The sequence below is a fragment of the Bremia lactucae genome, linkage group LG6 (assembly GCF_004359215.1).
Source record: "Bremia lactucae strain SF5 linkage group LG6, whole genome shotgun sequence".
NCBI classification, from domain to species: domain Eukaryota; phylum Oomycota; class Peronosporomycetes; order Peronosporales; family Peronosporaceae; genus Bremia; species Bremia lactucae.
The window spans coordinates 3413213-3432231 of record NC_090615.1 but is presented as its reverse complement, the minus strand read 5'-3'; the positions used below and the strand labels follow the sequence as shown (position 1 = coordinate 3432231).

Genomic DNA, 19019 nt, shown 5'->3' with positions numbered 1-19019 from the left:
TGGTCATCGCGATAGGCCCTTTCTAGAAAGGTGTCGTTAACGATGGAAGAGGCAATCCTAATTGCCTTAGTTGAGGAGCAGTCCTACAAAACTGCCTCGGCGACAGCTTGATATAAGCCGTCGGCCGAGAGGATGCCACTCCCATGGAGTTGGGCAATGCAGACGTTGTCTGCTATAAATGCGGCAAGCGCGGCCATATGATGGCTCGCTGCTATGCCCGGGTTTCATCTGGGGCAAAGGCGCCCAGAAAGAGGGCTCCCTTTCTAAAGGGTGATGGCAAGAGCCACCGTGTGAGACGCATGAATTCTGCATCGACCACTGAGAGGTCGGGAAATGCAGGAGCGCAGAAGGGGCGGGATGCCCCACTCACGCGGACTCTGAAACTACCCCTAACTTTAGAGTTGTGGAACAAATGGGTAGCATAGTCCCTGAGGTCTTAAAATTTCGGACATCAACCCTGCTGCTCTATAGCGCTCAAGTACGAGGCTATGACCAGGTGATGACCCTCCTAGTGGATTCGAGTGCATCACAAAATTTTGTAAAACTCGCGGCTCTAAGAAAGAGACCGGCGATGTTTGAGTCGCTTTGACAGTTTGGCAAGCGAGAAGAGGCGACCGTTCTTTAGCGAACGCCGCACTCATTAACTCTGAGGGAGTTCAGGTAGAACTCGCTTTCAGCTTTAGTGACTTTTCTTGTAAAGAGAAGTTCACAGTGCTAGGAATGGAGAGTCTTTATGACCTCATCCTAGGCATGCCATGGTTGGCGAAGTACCAACCATGGATAGACTGGCATACACGCACAGTTTCGAGCTCTACGCAGGACACCGGAAGGGGTGTGCTCCTGCGAGAGGTGTATGTAACTGATGTCGTGTCGAACACAGTCGAGGGTGCGTTGACGGGATGTCAAACGTCACCAATTCCTACCCACCTCGTGGAGACTGGGGTAGTGAAAAGGACGATGACAAGTAGTCATGCTTTCGAATTTCCTGCACAGAGCATAAAATCCTGTGGCAGCAGACGATGAGCTGACAGGAAGTCAAGCGTCGCATGAACCGGCACGGCGCCTAGAGCCTGGTGCGATTGGAAGGGGTGCGTTAGCCAGGAGAGCAACGGCACCCGCTTCCCAAAAATCTCGTCGTTACTCAGAGAGCGAATACCCGACAGATTAGGACGATCAAAGGCACGTCTAAACGAGTGACAATCGGAGAGTGACGTTTGTATCAGTTCCTATTAGCGAGGACGGGCCTTTGAACGAGGTGTTCGAGGCCGCCAAAGACGAAATTGCAGAGGCATCCTCAGTTGAGGTGCTCCGTCAAGTCTTTAAATCTACCGAGGAGATAGTAAATCTCCCGGAAATGTCGTGGGGTCTGTTCCTTGCCGAGTTAAAGGAAGGAAAGATCCACGAAATAGTCACACCAGTTCCAAAAGAGGACTTGGTGGACTGTTGCTCGTCGTCCACAATGGACAAGAGTGATCTAGAACGGACAAAAATACAAATACACGGTTCGCTGCTCAAGGCTGGAATGCCTTGAGATACAGTCCGTTCTTCGAGGTTCTGTGGAAACATCGTGATGTGTTCCCAGAAGAAGTGCCGAGCCGCCTACCAGCAGATAGGGGCATCGGGCACGAGATAGACCTCGAACCTGGCACCAAGTATTGTGTGACCAGGCAATGGCCGTTGCCGAAAGAACAAGTCGATTATATCGATGAGTTCTTCGACAAGCGAGCCAAGGCGGGACATGTGCGTGAGAGCAAATCGCCTCACTGCAGCCCGACCTTTTGTGTGCGTAAAGCCACAGGTGGATGGCGCGTGGTTCATGCTTACAATAAGCTGAATACGGCGACCGTACCGGCGCAAGCGCCAATCCCGCGGACAGATGTCTTGTTGAACTCCATGGGAAAGTCAACTATCTTTTCCCGTTGAATTTGAAGGATGGCTAGTATCAGGTACTCATGAGAGGAGTCCGATGTAGCCAAAACGGCAGTAAGCACCCCAAGCGGTATGCTTTGGGAGTGGCTTGTGACGCCCTAAAATTGGAAAACCCACCGCCTACATTCAACCCAGTGGTGGCTCACGTGATGCGTCAGCACCGTGCCTACGCGTCCCATTACTTTGACGATGTATTCGTGCGTAGTAGGGCCGAGGACGGGCTGCGTGCAATAGAGTCGCACAAGCATCATTTAGACGCTAAGTTATAGACTTTAAAGGACGCCCAATTGTACGTCAACTTGCAAAAGTGCGTCATGGGGGTCCCTGAGATACCTGTACTGGGCTGCATCGTTGGTACACATGGTGTACGAGCAGACCCAGACAAGATAAACTTAGTAAAGGAATGGCCAATCCCACGGCATGTGAAGGATTGCGCCAATTCCTAGGGCTCGCTAATTACTTAAATAAATATAGCAAGAATTATGCAGAGCAAACTAAACCATTATTTTAGCTCCTTCAAAAGAACGCAGAATGGGTTTGGTTAAAAGAACAAGATGATGCGTTCACATCACTGAAGCAATCTCTTGTAGACCGGTCTTGGCATTACCAGACGAGGATAAGCCCTTTAGCGTCGTCTACGATGCAAGTAACTTTGCAATCGGCAGCGCGCTCATGCAGAAGGGATGACGACGGCGTTGACCGCGTCATCTCTTATCAGTCCCGGCTTTTAAAAGCCGCGGAACTGAATTACCCGTATATGACAAAGAACTACTTTCAATAAAGTATGCTCTTGTCAAATTTCGTGTGCACCTATTGGACACCGAACCATTTGTGGTTTATACGGATCACGCATCACTGCGTACCGCAATAAACCCACCGCACCTCTCGCCTAGAATGGCAAGATGGCTTACATTCTTCTCTGAATTTAATTTAAAAGTTATATACAAGCCGGGTAAGTCAAATGTCTTGGCTGACGCTTTATCGCGCAGACCAGACTTCGAGGTGAGACACCAGGAAAGTGTGTCTAGTGCTAAAGCACAATTTCAGCGGTCAACGTTGGCAGCCATGAAGGCATACCACGTGACAGGCTCATTAGCCACTGAGGTAAAAGAGAGCTTCAGTCAGGACGACCATTGTCGCCTACTGTTGCATCACTTTGGTGGACGAAAGGTTCCCCTCCCGTCGCACCTGAAAGCTAAGCTAAATCGCTTTAGCTACAGCGATGTCATGTTATGGCATCAGCTGTCACCTTGTGATCCCTATAGCAACTCCCGAAGAGTGGAGCAAGCAATTGCCCTTTGTGGAGTTCGGTATAAATAACAGTGTCCACGCCAGCACGGGTGAGACACCGTTTTATATTAATGGACTGCGCCATCCTCGGACGCCAGTCTCGTTTGTGCACACCCCGAGTCTTAGTGGGGGAGGGCCCCTCACTATGCCCGGTGCGAAAGAGGGACATAGTTTCGTCAATACGACGATGACCCGCGAGGGTATCATCTCAAAGATAGTAATTTGCCCTAGTGACCCTGCCAGTTAAGCAGTGGTCAATAAAAATTAGCCTTATGACCGACCTCTCGGCGGTATCATAGACGAGTTTGATGCTAAAAGCGTGAGCGAGGTCAACGCTTTGCGGATGAGCGATTAGCGATTAGCCATCACACGAAAAGTACGTGACGCGATGGCAAGCCCACAGGACAAGCAAAAAGAACATGCGGACCGAAATGGTCGCAAAAATAATGAACGCTTTAGAGTGGGTGAAAAGGTACTATTAAGTACTGCTACCCTACCTAAGAATGCATTTTCTGTACTACCTGGAGGTACTACGAAGTTGTTGCCGCGTTTCATTGGGCCCTTAACGGAGGTCGAAGAGGTTGGAGACCTAAATTATAGGCTCATTCTTTCGCCGTATTTTACGTGGGTCGTCTGAAATGGTGTGTAGACCCAAATGAGGTCACATATCCCCATCCGTCTAAGGAGACCGATGGTGACGTCGACTGTGAGTCGAGCGTCGTTCGGGTGAGAGGGACGGTGAAGGCGAAAAGCTATCAGCCGACCGACTCCTCCCACCACGAACAAGACTCGGCGAGCGAGAGACATCACGCGAGTAACGCGGATCCCTCAGCATTATCCTCTCGAAAAGGTCCAAGCGAGTCTTCAGGCGTTCATAACCCTGACGAACCTTCGCTCAAACATAAGAAAAGATCCGAGGTCAGTCGCGAGACTTATCCCTCGAGATCCGCAATACGTCCTTCAGCAGCCCTTAACGCCTATGACTGAACGGACGAAGGTAAGGCAGCCGCGAGTAGGTGGACGAGATCGCCACTCCTATCGGGTGCCGCCTGCACTGATGGATACGGGTGGGACCAACGCTTCCTTGTTGGAAGGTTGCTTACCCACCGCTCCGTGAGGCAAAGAAAACAGATCCTCGTTCAATGGTAAGGTTACCCGAAGAGTTTTGATTCTTGGAACCGATCGATAACCTACGTATTGACGTGTCCGGCTTGATGGCTGCCTATGTAAAGGAGCACCAGCTGAGACCTCTTCGCTAGTCTCAAATGGACTAGCAGAAGTAGCGTTGACTGAGCACGTTCACGTGTCGTCGGCAGGTTTAGGCTCCGAATCATCTATGTCAGAACCATTATGGATTATGGTCCGAGCATAAGGCGTTGCGGTTTTACCCAACGGAGAAGCGGCTGCGCCCTTATGGGCTCTCATTACCTGTCGCTGCGCTTTCCAGCGCAGACGACGAGACAGCATTCGTAAATGATGCTGTCTCCGTGTTGTGAGGCATGAGAGAAGTTTGGATGGGCAATAATGCCGCATCATCACTCCTCATGAGCTCGTTGTCCGCATCACTACTATGAGGTGACGGCAACGGTGTCGACTCATTGTAGTCGACAATGAGCGACGGATCAACATCCTCACTGTTAAAGTGGGATGGATCCTTTAGCCCTGTTAACGCGACAGCCGCAGTGGCTGTCGGCGTTTCGACTAAGACATTTCACGCGGCCGGCGAATTAGCGCGGCGGTGCGCTTAGTGCGCGGTTAAGTGGGCGTCTTCGCAGACGACCCACCAACGTGGCCCCTTTTAGGTGGCATCTTGGGCGCCGTGTATGGAAACACGTGCGCTAGAGTGATCGAGTGATCTAGCGGCGCGTAAAGCTGCTCGCACTTCCTGATTTAAGCAAATTTAAACCATAGTCCAGTACCCTCAGTTGGAAATTGAGCTCCAGTGGAGTTGTTTACAGGTTTGCCGGCGCCGTCTGCTCATGATGTTGTCGTGCCGCTTTGTGACAAGTTGTAACGGACATTCCCACTGGAAAGGGCTCATTTTCAACAGGCTCTCGAAGAAATACGTCGCAGCCTCCACACCTGACACCAAGTGGATAAGGACCAGCGCTAGCAACGTCGTACAGCAGCCATGACGCCAATGTGGCAAATTTTCGGATAGTGATTACGTGCTTTGATCGCGCGTTGACCAGTGACTGCAAGGGGGTACGCTTTTTGTGCGTTGGGTGGGTCCATTCCAAGTGACGAAGGCATATCCACATTCTTCCTGATCCGACACCTTTTTAACAGGGCCCATACGATGTCCATGGGTCGCGCCTTAAGTTCTATCACGATAGAGACCTCGATGTGACCGCAGAGAGGTCCGTGTTCATGTTTTGTTGGAGGGCTCGTGCTTGAAGTCCATGATGTCGTCGACCATTGACTTAATCCTACTTGGAGGAGCTAGGGTTACTGGTGGCGTGGCGTGGCCTCCAGGATATAAAAATTTCTGGGAACCTGCCCGTTCGATTTAACATGATGTCCCGGTTCTGGTGGCTCGGTATGCCACGGAACATCATGTGGACGAGCTGCAGTACTAGTGTTGTGGGATTTTATGTAACGGGGTGTGTCGTTATATGAAATTAACCCTTAAAGGTTGTTAATTAATATATTATCTAAAAGGTAGATACTACTTGGAGAATATTACTTTACATAGTAATATTCGGAAAGCTTATCCATTGGTAGATGTAGGTCATTATATATATATACTCGCTCCGCGGTCCAGTCAGCACTGGACGCGCGCAAAGGAAGAGACAGATAAGACTTTATTACATGTTTTGTAGTAGTTTAAAATTAAGCAAGTAATTAAATAGATATAAACAGAAGAACTTAATTATATTAAATACAGTTTACTTTCAATCCTCTTCAAAGCAATTGTTTTAAAATGAATCTTCCTCTGCACGTACTAGTGTACGTGAAGTGACGTTAAGCTTCACTCACATTGAAGCAGTGCGGAGTGGACTTGCTGTAGGCGGGCACGTCTTAATGCGGCCACGCTCTACTTAGACTCAAACCCTAGCACAGCGAGGAAATATTTAGATCGTCTTCTCTTGCGTACAGTGAGGTAGTTTAGGTGGGTGCCTTAGTGACCTCACCAACGCACTAAGTACTCGAGTAAAGTGTCGTCACGGAAGCGGTAATCCGGCTCCCCGTGCGCACTTACTAAGTAGAAAGTAGTTTTCAGACTGATTTATATTTAATCGAATTAAATATGAATCAAAAGTGTCATCTCTGTAGATAGCACTAATATGTATTGCGAGCGTATCTTTCTAGATAACTCGCGTAACGGATGACGCTAGGCGTCAACTCCTGATGTGAATGCCCCTATGTGCACCACATACACAAAGGTTGGTCACAAATGTGAACCACACCCGAGTAGTGGGTCTAATTACTTTATTTAAGTAATTGATCATCCCCTTAAGTACACCAAGTGTACTTAACGGGGACTGTGTAATATCAGGGCAACTTTAGCCAGTAACACCATCCTCCTCTTTAAGAACAAATTTAAATTCTAAAATTTGTCAAAGAGGAAGAAGGAACTGCGAGCTGCTTAACGCCCTAGCGACCTGTGTTTTCATACACAATGCTAAAGATTTTACCTTAAAAGGGCCACGTTGGTGGGTCTTCTGCGAAGACGCCCACTCAACCTCGCACTAAGCGCACGCGCCGCGTTAACACGCCGGCAGCCGAATGCTTTAGTCGTAACGCCGACAGCTACTGCTGCTTTCGGCTAACAGGGCTTAAGGATCCATCCCACTTTAAAAGTGAGGATGTTGATCCGTCGCTCATTGTCGACTACAATGAGTCGACATTGTTGCCGTCACCTCATAGTTGTGATGCGGACAACGAGCTAATGAAGAAGGATGATGGCGCATTATTGCCCATCCAAACTTCTCTCATTGCTCACAACATGGAGACATCAACATTTACTAATGCTGTCTTGCGTCTGCGCTGGATAGCGCGGCGACCATTAATGAGAGCGCTGCCCATAGGGGCGCAGCCGCTACTCCGTTGGGCAAAAGCACAACCCCTAATGCTCAGACCATTATCCATAATGGTTCTGACATAGAGAATTTGGAGCCTAAAGCTCTGCCGACGACACGTGAACGTGCTCAGTCGGTGTCACAAACCAGTCGTATCAAACGTGGCTATGTGACGGGTGGCATACCACTTGTGCCCTTCCATCTAAATGGCCTCGTTTAAACGGGCCAAGAGCGTCGCTTCTAGAGCGCGCTCTTCTAAACGCTTATAAATATTATGGCGTCTTTAAATCAAGACTCGGGCTGCGCATAAACGAGAGTGGCGTCCGAGGATGGCGTAGTCCGTTAATATAAAACGTTGTTCCACCCGTACTGGCGTCGACACTGTTATTTATAGCAAACTCCACAATAGGCAGCTGCTTGCTCCATTCTTTGGGAGTTGCTATCGTGCGTAAGACATCCTCCACGACTCGTTTGGCACGTTCTGTTTGGTCATCGGTCTGAAGATGATCTCCGGTCGACATGTAGCACTTGCTACCTAGCGGCTCGAATACATGTCGCCAGAAACCAGGCATAAAACGTGGATCCCGGTCCGATACTATGGACTCGGGCATCCCGTGTAGTCGGTAAACATGATCCAGGAGCAAGAGAGCTGCCTCCTTGCCTGTGATTTTGATGTTTTACATGGTGCTAAATGCATTATTTTGCTCAATTTATCTACAAAGTCGACCCCGTCTAACTCTTACGATGGGCGGCATGCCAAACATGAAGTCCAGGCTTACTGACTTCCAACAGTTGGTTGGAATCGGTAGCGGCTTCAGTGGTGCACTGCTGGACGCTGCAGGCTTAATGCGCTGACACTGTTCGCATGAGCGAATATACTTGGCCACCCATCTATATAGGTGTGGCCACCAAATTCCTCTGACACTCGTAAGAATGTCTTCTCACGGCCCAGATGCTCACTAGATGGCGCATCATGGAGCTCGAGAAGGATCATCAGCTTGAGATCTGTGTCATGAGGCACATAGAATCTCAAGGGATCACAAGGTGACAGCTGATGCGATAAAAGGCCATCGCTGTAGCAAAAGTGCGACGGAAGGGTCACCTTTCGTCAACCAAAGTGATCCAACATCAGGCGACAATGGTCGTCTTGACTGTAGCTCTCTTTTATTCCAGAGGCTAATGAGCTCGTCACGTGGTATGCCTTCATGGCTGCCAACGTCGACGGCTGAAATTGTGCTTTAGCACTGGACACACTTTTCTGGTGTCTTACCTCGAAGTCTGGTCTGCGCAATAAAGCGTCAGCCAAGACATTCGACACACCCGGCTTGTATTCAACTTTGAAATTATTCAGAGAAGAATGTAAGCCGATCCGTAAAAACCACAAATGGTTCGGTGCCCAATAGGTGCACACGAAACTTGACAACAGCATACTTTATTGAAAGTAGCTCTTTGTCATGCACGGGGTGATTCAGTTTCGCGGCTTTCAAAAGCCGGGTCTGATAAGAGATAACGCGGTCAACGCCGTCGTCATCCTTTTGCATGAGCGAGCTGCCGATTGCAAAATTACTTGTATTGCAGACGACGCTAAAGGGCTTATCGGCGTCTGGCAATGCCAAGACCGGTGCCTCTATCAGAGATTGCTTCACTGATGTGAAAGCATCTTCTTGATTCTTTCAACCAGTACCATTCTGCGTCCATTTATAGGAGGTCAGATAATGGTTTAGTTTTCTTAGCATAGCTCTTGCTATATTTTTGCAAGTAATTAGTGAGCTCTAGGATTTGGCAAATCCTTCACATGCCGTGAGATTGGCCATTCCTCCACTGATTTTACCGTGTCTGGCTCTGCTCGTACACCATGTGTACCTGCGATGCAACCCAGCACAGGTTTCTTGGGGACCCCTATGACGCACTTTTGCAAGTTGACGTTCAATTGGGCGTCCCAAAAAGTCTGCAACACAGCGTCTAAATGACGCTTGTGCGACTCTATTGCGCTCAGCTCGTCCTTGGCCCTACTTTACACGAGTACATCGTCAAAGTAATGGGGCACGTAGGCACGGTGATGACGCATCACGTGAGCCACCACTCGGTTAAATGTCGCTGGTGCCTTATAATCCTTGGGGCATCACAAGCTACTCCCCAAACATACCGCTTGTGGTGCTTACAGCTGGTTTGGCAACATCGGACTCTCCCATGAGTTCCTGATAGTAGACATCCTTTAAATTCAACGCGGAAAAGATAGTTGACTTTACCATGGAGTTTCAACAAGACATCTTCCGCGACATTGGCGTTTGCGCCGGTATGGTCGCCGTGTTCAGCTTATTGTAAGCATGAACCATGCACCATCCACCTGTGGCTTTACGCACACAAAAGGTCGGGCTGAAGTGAGGCGATTTGCTCTCACGCACATGTTCCGCCTTGGCTCGCTTGTCGAAGAACTCATCGATATAATCGACTTGTTCTTTCGGCAACGGCTGTTGCCTGGTCACACAATACTTGGTGCCAGGAACGAGGTCTGTTTCGTGCCCAATCCCCCTATCTGGTAATAAGCGGCTCGGCACTTCTTCTGGGAACACATCACGATGTTTCCACAGAACCTCAAAGAACGGACTGTCTCTCAAGACATCCCAGCTTTGAGCAGCGAACCGTTTCTTTTTGTCCGTTTCTAGGACGCTCTCGTCCATTGAGCACGACGAGCAACAGCCCACCAAGTTCTCTTTTGGAACTGGTGTGACTATTTCGTGGTTCTTTTCTTTCTTTAATTCGGCAAGGAACAGATACCACGACATCTCCGGGAGATTTACTATCTCCTCGGAAGATTTAAAGACATGCCGGAGCACCTCAACTGAGGATGCCTCCGCACTTTCGTCTTTGACGGCCTCAAACATCTCGTTCGAAGGCCCGTCCTCTTTAATAGGAACTGATCCAGAATTCATTCGTTAAGATGTGCCTTTTATCGTCCTAATCTGTCGGGTACTCGTTCTTCGAGTCACCACGACCTATGACTGGGAAGCGGGTGCCGTTGCTCCCCTGGCTAACGCACCCCTTCCAACCGCACCAGGCTCTTGGCACTGTGCCGGTTTATGCGACGCATGACTTCTTGTCAGCTCGCCGTCTACTGCCACAGGCTCTCGGCTCTGTGCAGGACATTCGGACGCATGACTACTTGTCATCGTCCTATTCACTACCTCAGTCTCCACGAGCTGGGTAGGAATTGGTGACGTTTGACATCCCGTCAACGCACCCTCAACTGTGTTCGACACGACATCAGTTGCATAGGCCTCTCGCAGGAGCACATCCTTTCCGGTGTCCTGCGTAGAGTTCGCAACTGTGCGTGTACGCCAGTCTATCCATGGTTGGTACTTTGCCAACCATGGCATGCCTAGGATGAGGTCATACGGACTCTCCACACCTAGCACTGTGAACTTCAAAATTACTTGCATCGCAGACGAAGCGAAAGGGCTTATCCGCGTCTGGCAATGCCAAGACCGGTGCCTCCACAAGAGACTGCTTCACTGATGTGAACGCATCTTCTAATTATTTTAACAAAACCCATTCTGTGTCCTTTTTAAGGAGATCAGATAATAGTTAAGTTTGCTCAGCGTAATTCTTGCTATACTTATGCAAGTAATTAGCGAGCCCTAGGAATTGGCGCAAATCCTTCACATGCCGTGGGATTGGCCATTCCTTCACTGATTTTACCTCGTCTGGGTCTGCTCGTACACCATGTGTACCAACGGTGCAGCCCAGTACAGGTATCTCAGGGACCGCTATGACGCACTTTTGCAAGTTGACGTACAATTGGGCGTCCCAAAAAGTCTGCAACACAGCGTCTAAATGACGCTTGTGCGACTCTATTGCGCTCAGCTCGTCCTTGGCCCTACTTTACACGAGTACATCGTCAAAGTAATGGGGCACGTAGGCACGGTGATGACGCATCACGTGAGCCACCACTCGGTTAAATGTCGCTGGTGCCTTATAATCCTTGGGGCATCACAAGCTACTCCCCAAACATACCGCTTGTGGTGCTTACAGCTGGTTTGGCAACATCGGACTCTCCCATGAGTGCCTGATAGTCGACATCCTTTAAATTCAACGCGGAAAAGATAGTTGACTTTACCATGGAGTTTCAACAAGACATCTTCCGCGGGATTGGCGTTTGCGCCGGTATGGTCGCCGCGTTCAGCTTATTGTAAGCATGAACCATGCACCATCCACCTGTGGCTTTACGCACACAAAAGGTCGGGCTGAAGTGAGGCGATTTGCTCTCACGCACATGTTCCGCCTTGGCTCGCTTGTCAAAGAACTCATCGATATAATCGACTTGTTCTTTCGGCAACGGCCATTGCCTGGTCACACAATACTTGGTGCCAGGTTCGAGGTCTATCTCGTGCCCGATGCCCCTATCTGCTGGTAGGCGGCTCGGCACTTCTTCTGGGAACACATCACGATGTTTCCACAGAACCTCAAAGAACGGACTGTCTCTCAAGACATCCCAGCTTTGAGCAGCGAACCGTTTCTTTTTGTCCGTTTCTAGGACGCTCTCGTCCATTGAGGACGACGAGCAACAGCCCACCAAGTTCTCTTTTGGAACTGGTGTGACTATTTCGTGGATCTTTTCTTTCTTTAATTCGGCAAGGAACAGATACCACGACATCTCCGGTAGATTTACTATCTCCTCGGCAGATTTAAAGACTTGCCGGAGCACCTCAACTGAGGATGCCTCCGCACTTTCGTCTTTGACGGCCTCAAACATCTCGTTCGAAGGCCCGTCCTCTTTAATAGGAACTGATCCAGAATTCATTCGTTAAGACGTGCCTTTTATCGTCCTAATCTGTCGGGTACTCGTTCTTCGAGTCACCACGACCTATGACTGGGAAGCGGGTGCCGTTGCTCCCCTGGCTAACGCACCCCTTCCAACCGCACCAGGCTCTTGGCACTGTGCCGGTTTATGCGACGCATGACTTCTTGTCAGCTCGCCGTCTACTGCCACAGGCTCTCGGCTCTGTGCAGGACATTCGGACGCATGACTACTTGTCGTCGTCCTATTCACTACCTCAGTCTCCACGAGCTGGGTAGGAATTGGTGACGTTTGACATCCCGTCAACGCACCCTCAACTGTGTTCGACACGACATCAGTTGCATACGCCTCTCGCAGGAGCACATCCTTTCCGGTGTCCTGCATAGGCTTCGCAACCATGCGTGTACGCCAGTCTTTTATGGTTGGCGTTTTGCCTACCACGGCATGCCTAGGATGAGGTCATACGGACTCTCCACATCTAGCACTGTGGACTTCTCTTCACAAGAGAAGTCACTAAAGCTGAAGGCGAGTTCTACTTAAACTCCCTCAGACTTAACGAGTGCGCCGTTCACTAAACGAACGGTCGTCTCTTTTCGCTTGCCATCCTGGCAAAGCGACTCAAACATCGCCAGTCTCTTTCTTGGAGCCGCGAGGTTTACAGAAATTTGTGATGCACCCGAATCCACTAGGAGGGTCATCACCTGGTCATAGCCTCGTACTTGAGCGCTATAGACCAGCAGGGTTGAGGTCCGAAATGTCAAGACCTCAGGGACTTTGCTACCCATTTGTTCGACAACACCGAGCTTATGGGTAGCTTCAGAGTCCGCGTCAGTAGGGCATCCCGGCCCTACTGCGATCATGCAATTCCTAACCCTCACTGGTCGATGCAAAACTCATGGGTCTCGCACGCTGGTTCTTGCCATCGCCCTTTGGGAAGTGAGTCCTCTTGATGGGCATCTTTGCCCCAGCAGGGACCCTGGCTTAGCTCATGTGGCCGCGCTTGCCGCATTTATAGCAGACAACGTCTGCATTGCCCCACTCCATGGGAGTGGCATCTGACCTCTCGGCCGACGGCTTATACCAAGCTGTTGCCGAGGTACCTTGTAGGATTGCTCCTCAACTAAAGCAATTTGGATTGCCTCTTCCATCGTCGACGGCACCTTTCTGAAAATGGCCTGTTGCGATGGGCCGTGCCGTAGTCCGTATATAAACGTGGGCACTTTAATGTGCTCCGGAATCAGACCTACGGAAATAGACGCCGACAGCGAGCGCATCTCTTGCACATACTCTTGCAGAGATCGCTTCGCCTGTCGCGCCCCAAAGAAGCGCGCCTGAAGCAACACTTCGTTGTTCGGCGGCTGGTACATGGCGCGAATCTTTTCCTTAAAGATCGCCCATGAGGGGAACGCTTTTCTGTCCGCCATAAGCGCCGAGTAAGCCCACTCTGAGGCCTTACCGCGCAGATGCGACATAGCGTACGACACCATCCGGCTGTCGTCCTCGATGAGCTGGGCGACACCACATTGCTCCACGGCTAAAAGCCAGTGGACAACCGTGTGCGCCGCAGGTCCATCGAACTTGGGCGGGTCCATCCAAATGGGCCTCGGCTGATGCGGCCGGGCAGAGAGCATCTAAACAGTCCTCTTGACAGCCTCGCTCCGAGCCTGCTCATGCCTCAGCTCATCCTGAGTCTGAGTGACGGACTCCGCCGCAGCATGGCTCTGTGCCTTGGACGCCGCTCTCCGCTGTCCGAGCACAAATGCCTCAAACTGCTCCAACTGAGCAACATATCGCTTAGGGGACTACGTTAGAGCCTGGCTAGAACTTGTTTACCAAGTGCCCTGCCACCTCCCGATGATGTTCGGAGAGGGGTGGGGGAAATGAGCCCAATCGATGTTGAGGCTCATCCTCAGTACACACGCAGAGATGCGGGTCGTGGAAAGGATTTCAAGTGCTACCAAGTGTAGGCGGGCACGTCTTAATGCGTCCACGCTCTACTTAGATACACACCCTAGCACAGTGAGGAAGTGGTTAGACCGTCTTCTCTTGGTGCAGTGAGGTAGTTGTGGTGGGCACCTTAGCGACCTCACCCAACGCACTAAGTACTCGAGTAAAGTGTCGTCACGGGAGAGGTAATGCGGCTCCTCGTGCGCACTTACTAAGTAAAAAGTAGTTTTCAGACTGATTTATGTTTAATCGTATCAAATATAAATATCTATTTTTACCAATCAAAAATGTCATCTCTCTAGATAACACCAATATGTATTGCGAGCGTATCTTTCTAGATACCTAGCGTAACGGATGACGCTAGTCGTCATCCCCCCTAATGTGAATGCACCTTTGGGCATCACATACACAAAAGTTGGTCACAAATGTGAACCACACCCGAGTGGTGGGTCTAATTACTTTATTTAAGTAATTGACCATCCGCTTAAGCACACCAAGTGTTTTTAACGGGGACTGTGTAACATTAGGGCAACTTTAGCCCGTTATACTTGCACTGAAGCAGTACAAGTCGGCAGTGTTCCGTTACATGCTAGGTCGCTAAGTTTTGGTTTTCTTTTGCAACTACTACGACCTTAATGCTGCAATTAAACAGATTCACCAGCGTCTCGTTGTCTTGGGAGTAGTATGGCGTATCGTATACCAGACGACCTCGACGGCCTCATCTGACGGCGAAGGGCTCATCCGACGGCCTCATCTGACGGCCAAGGGTTAATCCAACGGTGACCGCATTGGCAACATAAGTACGAGTAGGAAACAGTAAGCAATTTAATCGAACTGGTGCTGCAATTTTCTTTGCGCGCAAAAACGCAATAACTTGTAAAGAAATTACGACAGCCTTCACTTTGTGTCAAATTTGCAAAAGTAAATTAAGCGGTTTAATACTTATGAACAATATTTGTAAGCAACTAGCGATTCGATGTTTCCCGCATCGACATGAGCGTTCAAATTAATTGTCTTTTGAAGCAATAAACGTGAGTCTTTAAATCTTAACATTCCCTTAAGCCGTAGGACATGGAAAGTAGAAGGGTGGCTAATTGCTTTCAAGTGTGACGAATCCACACATTATTAAGGCACGGAAGAAGTATGCGAATGCCGGGAGACATCTCTTGACTAGTACTGGCTCAGACGATGATAAAAAAATATAGTTTCTTGACAAGTTGCTCAAATCAGCTTGATATTAAAGACGCAGAACGTGCGCAGCCATTCTGTATTAAAGTGCGGTATAACCTTTTGCACGAACTTTAACATTGTATCATGTCACTTGCATCAACAGTATTTATTAGTCCTTTCCTTTAGGGTTTCTGCTCTCATAATGCCACCACCGCCAACACCGTGTCTTCCGCCCACTCCTTCTATTCGTGGCTCGTCTTGGCGTCAACCGTCGCCCATCCAGACTCCCGAGTGCACTACGCGCACGCTCGCGTTCGACTCAGCTGCGTCAAGCATAGCAAACGAAGCCAGTCTTCAATCAAAGAAGCGTCGAAGGCGTGTAGATCAATCTGCGGCCTTTATTACGGACCGAAGGCCACTAGATACGGAAGAGAACGAGGAGCTAGACGAGAGCAAACAGATGTGGACGGCTAAGAGTGCAGGGAATGCCTCACGATTGAGTTCATCAGTTAGAGGACAAGTCGAAGACAATCAACAGCGCACGGAGTCTCCATTTAACTGTCAAAAGGCGACGCCAAATGCCCAGCAAATTTTTAAAGCGGACAATAGACAAATGACGGTGGACAAATTGAGACTTCTTGTTAAAACATACAGTGCGCAGCACCACGTCGTCTCGGCACTTTTCTATGCGGACAAACTAGTTACCATGTCACCTAACAATGAGAACGATGTGTTGCTTTTTGCTGACGCGTGCTTTTTAAATCAAGAATTCCATCGAGCTATTCACAGTTTGAAGAAGGCAAGACTTGCGAACGTTGAAGGAAGTAAGATCGATTTTGTGGCCCCGAGTCACGTCATGTTAAGAGCCTGTTTGCTGCTGGGCAAGTGCATGTTGGCTATTAAGCAGAAAGAGGAATGTCTGGAGCTGTTGGGATCTGTGCTGCCCGACTCGGAACAGGATGTGGTGCAGCTCGCAAAGAAGATGCAGCTAGAACATGAGAATGCTGAAGGAATGAATGTTGTGTCGTCACTGGCGCTACTATTGGGAGAAACGTTTGAAGCGGTTGGTAATCGAGAAAATGCTACAGTCTATTATCGAATTGCTTTGCGATGTGACGTGCACTGCTCGGAGGCTTTTTTTCACCTTTTTGACAAGCAGATGTTAACAATGAAGGAAGAGAAGGAGCTCATGGCTTCATTAGACTTTTCGGGGGATGAAATGCACTTACTACAGCTTTTGTATCAAACCCACGTGGGCAAGGTAAGCATTGACTATTTGGACTATGAATGCCTTGCACTGGCTTGTTCTTACGCGCTTGAGGTCCAATTGCTGATACAGTATGACACGATAACGCCGATTGAGGAGAGATTTGCAGAAGTGGAGCATCGTTATGGATTAACAGATAATTTGGATTTGGTAATAACAAATGGTGTCAGTAATTGAGGCACTTAGTATTAGCTGACGTGTTTTAATGGGATCTGTACAGAGTATCACTAGAGCGGAGGCGCATTATTATCAGCACGATATTCAGCAGGCTCATAAAATTTGTGAAAGGTACTTAAGTGACTGCTGCGGAGAAGAAATGCAGGCGCGCTCATCTTAGTATGAACTTTATGCCCACTTAAGTGTCCGTGAAAGGGACCCCTTCAATTTTCGCGTTATTGCAGTGTATGTGGGAACGATAGTAGAGCTTGGCAAGAAGCGAGAACTATATTACTATGCTCACCAATTAGTAAGTAGCTATATAGTTGGGATCACACAATTGCGCTTTCATTGGCTCAGCTTTGGTTACTTTAAGGTGGAAGTTTATCCAACGAAGGCTGCAGCTTGGTATACTGTAGGATGCTATTACCTCCTAACTCAGAAATACGAGGCCGCGCAACGATATTTTCAGTATGTAAATCTAATACGAGATTATCATGGCCGATGTGTATTAATGACATGTGTGCTTTGCAGTAAAGCGACATCTTTAGAGCCGAGCTATGCACCCGCCTGGATTGGATTTGGAAATACTTTTGCCGCGCAGGATGAAAGTGACCAAGCCATGTCATCATATCGGACGGCCTTGAGCCTTTTTCCGGGGTCCCACTTGCCGCCACTATATATTGGCATGGAGCATCTTCGTACGAATAACTTATCCCAGGCTCAGGACTATTTCCAGCAGGCAAACAAGATCTGCCCGACCGACCCGTTGGTTTACAACGAAATGGGCAGTGTATACTACAAGCAAAAAAAATATTTTCAAGCGATCAATTTGTTTACCGAGGCGCTTCAACAATGCAAAGGCCTTCCTGAGGTAAGAAAGTATTATCCTTATTGATTACAACAACACTCACTCATTGCTTCCAGCGACTTATGGTGGCGTGGGAACCTACTCTTTTCAACCTCGGATATTCGTACCGCAAATTGCGGTGTGCAGCATATAGGAATTATGTAGTTTTGTGTCGTGGTTGACTATCCGTTTTTCTGCCAATAGAAAATTCGACCAGGCCATTTATTATTTCCAGTGTGCACTTCGGCTATCACCGCGCAATGTACGATTAAATAATGCTTCGGTGGAAGGTTGTGCGTAAAGCTATAAATCATTTACATGCTTGGATCCGTTTGATGTTACAGGCGTCGACTCTTGCTGCGCTTGGCTTTACGAATCACATGAAGGGCAATTTAGAGCAAGCGATAGAATGCTACCATGCGGTAAGTACTTTCTGGATCTTGCATTTGCTTTTTTCTCTCAGGTCAACATTATCATGTAGGCTCTTGCATATGCTCCCGAAGATACTCTCGCGGGATCGATGATTACTGTTGCATTCGAGGAATCGATGTCAAGAGGAATTGAATCTTATCCGGAATTTGCAGACTCACCCCCGAAAAACATTCCTAAAACGAGTGGCCTTACTCCTTTAAGAGTTCGTCGCTCGACAGGGAATGACAGGAACTCACGACTTTCTCGCGGTCTTGATCAATCTTACAGCAGTCTTGAACGCAGTAGACAGTCACTCGCGTGTTCAAGTCTGGACTTTTCTGATGACGGCTCGATGATGAATGTGGACGATGACGAATAGCTTCATTTATTCACATATTGACTGTAAAAGGCGACATCGATGCTGCAATTTGTGCTAAGCTTAAATTGCTCTTCAATGATGTTATCATTGTAACATGGTGCGCCAATAATGTGGTCGAAAGTTTTGTCGATGGTCCCAACGGTGCTGCTTCTCTAGCTAGAAGATACAAGATGAAAAATTTAATAAGAGAAAATACGGCTTGATAATATCGTTGAGTATTGTTAAACTGCTATATGCCATTGCTGGTCATGGTGTGACCAGATGCCACCGCTTTTAGATCGCCTGGCACTCATGGTTGGCTGCAGTTGCTGCGGCATAGCTCGGGTAGATTTCCTGCCGTTAAGAGATTAAAATAGATTTATGTTAATGCTTTAAGCCAAGTTTGACCGTAGTAGCCATTCTCGTCTGTGTAAGGTTCGGCAGTGGCTCCGGTCGGTTGCAGTATGGTATGCAAATCCAGCTATCGTGACCTCACATATCAATCCTTGTGCCTTAACTCCTTGCTGCTTTGCCTTAAATGCCATCGCCGAGATCCTTTTAAAGCTTCTGCTGATTCAATCGTGTTGTGCGTCGTTTTTGCACGCACTTATCGTTGCTTATCAATGCCATGTTGCGTAAATGTCTCGCGCTGTCGACCAAAAGACTCTTAATGTCACTAGATTGATATTTCTTGTTGACTGAGATGTAAACATTTCACTCATTCTATGACCTCGTCCGACGACCATCTACTATTTCTCCATCTAGCATGGCCTTTGGTTTTGCGAGAGTCAATTCTATCCTTAATGTAGCTTTTGTGCTGT

At 48.6% G+C, this 19019-nt stretch overlaps 3 protein-coding genes across 3 annotated transcripts; 2 read left to right on the top strand and 1 right to left on the bottom strand.

Annotated features, from left to right (window-relative positions):
• Positions 1 to 5171: 5171 nt before the first annotated feature.
• Positions 5172 to 5480, bottom strand: CCR75_007480 (uncharacterized protein; the record flags this gene model as incomplete). The annotated part of the gene is made up of 1 exon (XM_067965540.1): positions 5172 to 5480. The coding sequence occupies one exon, from the start codon at positions 5478 to 5480 to the stop codon at positions 5172 to 5174; it is 309 nt and encodes a 102-aa protein (XP_067818426.1).
• On the top strand, positions 5202 to 5616 carry CCR75_007479 (uncharacterized protein; the record flags this gene model as incomplete). Its single annotated transcript, XM_067965539.1, has 3 exons — positions 5202 to 5311; positions 5349 to 5424; positions 5509 to 5616. The coding sequence occupies 3 exons, from the start codon at positions 5202 to 5204 to the stop codon at positions 5614 to 5616; spliced, it is 294 nt and encodes a 97-aa protein (XP_067818154.1).
• Positions 5617 to 15249: 9633 nt separating this feature from the next.
• Positions 15250 to 18970, top strand: CCR75_007478 (uncharacterized protein). Its single transcript, XM_067965538.1, has 8 exons — positions 15250 to 16417; positions 16496 to 16573; positions 16644 to 16711; positions 16784 to 17453; positions 17507 to 17568; positions 17595 to 17691; positions 17720 to 17851; positions 17911 to 18970. Exons 1-8 carry the CDS (start codon positions 15359 to 15361, stop codon positions 18217 to 18219), a joined length of 2475 nt encoding a protein of 824 aa, XP_067818155.1. The 5' UTR covers positions 15250 to 15358; the 3' UTR covers positions 18220 to 18970.
• The last annotated feature ends 49 nt before the right edge of the window (positions 18971 to 19019 follow it).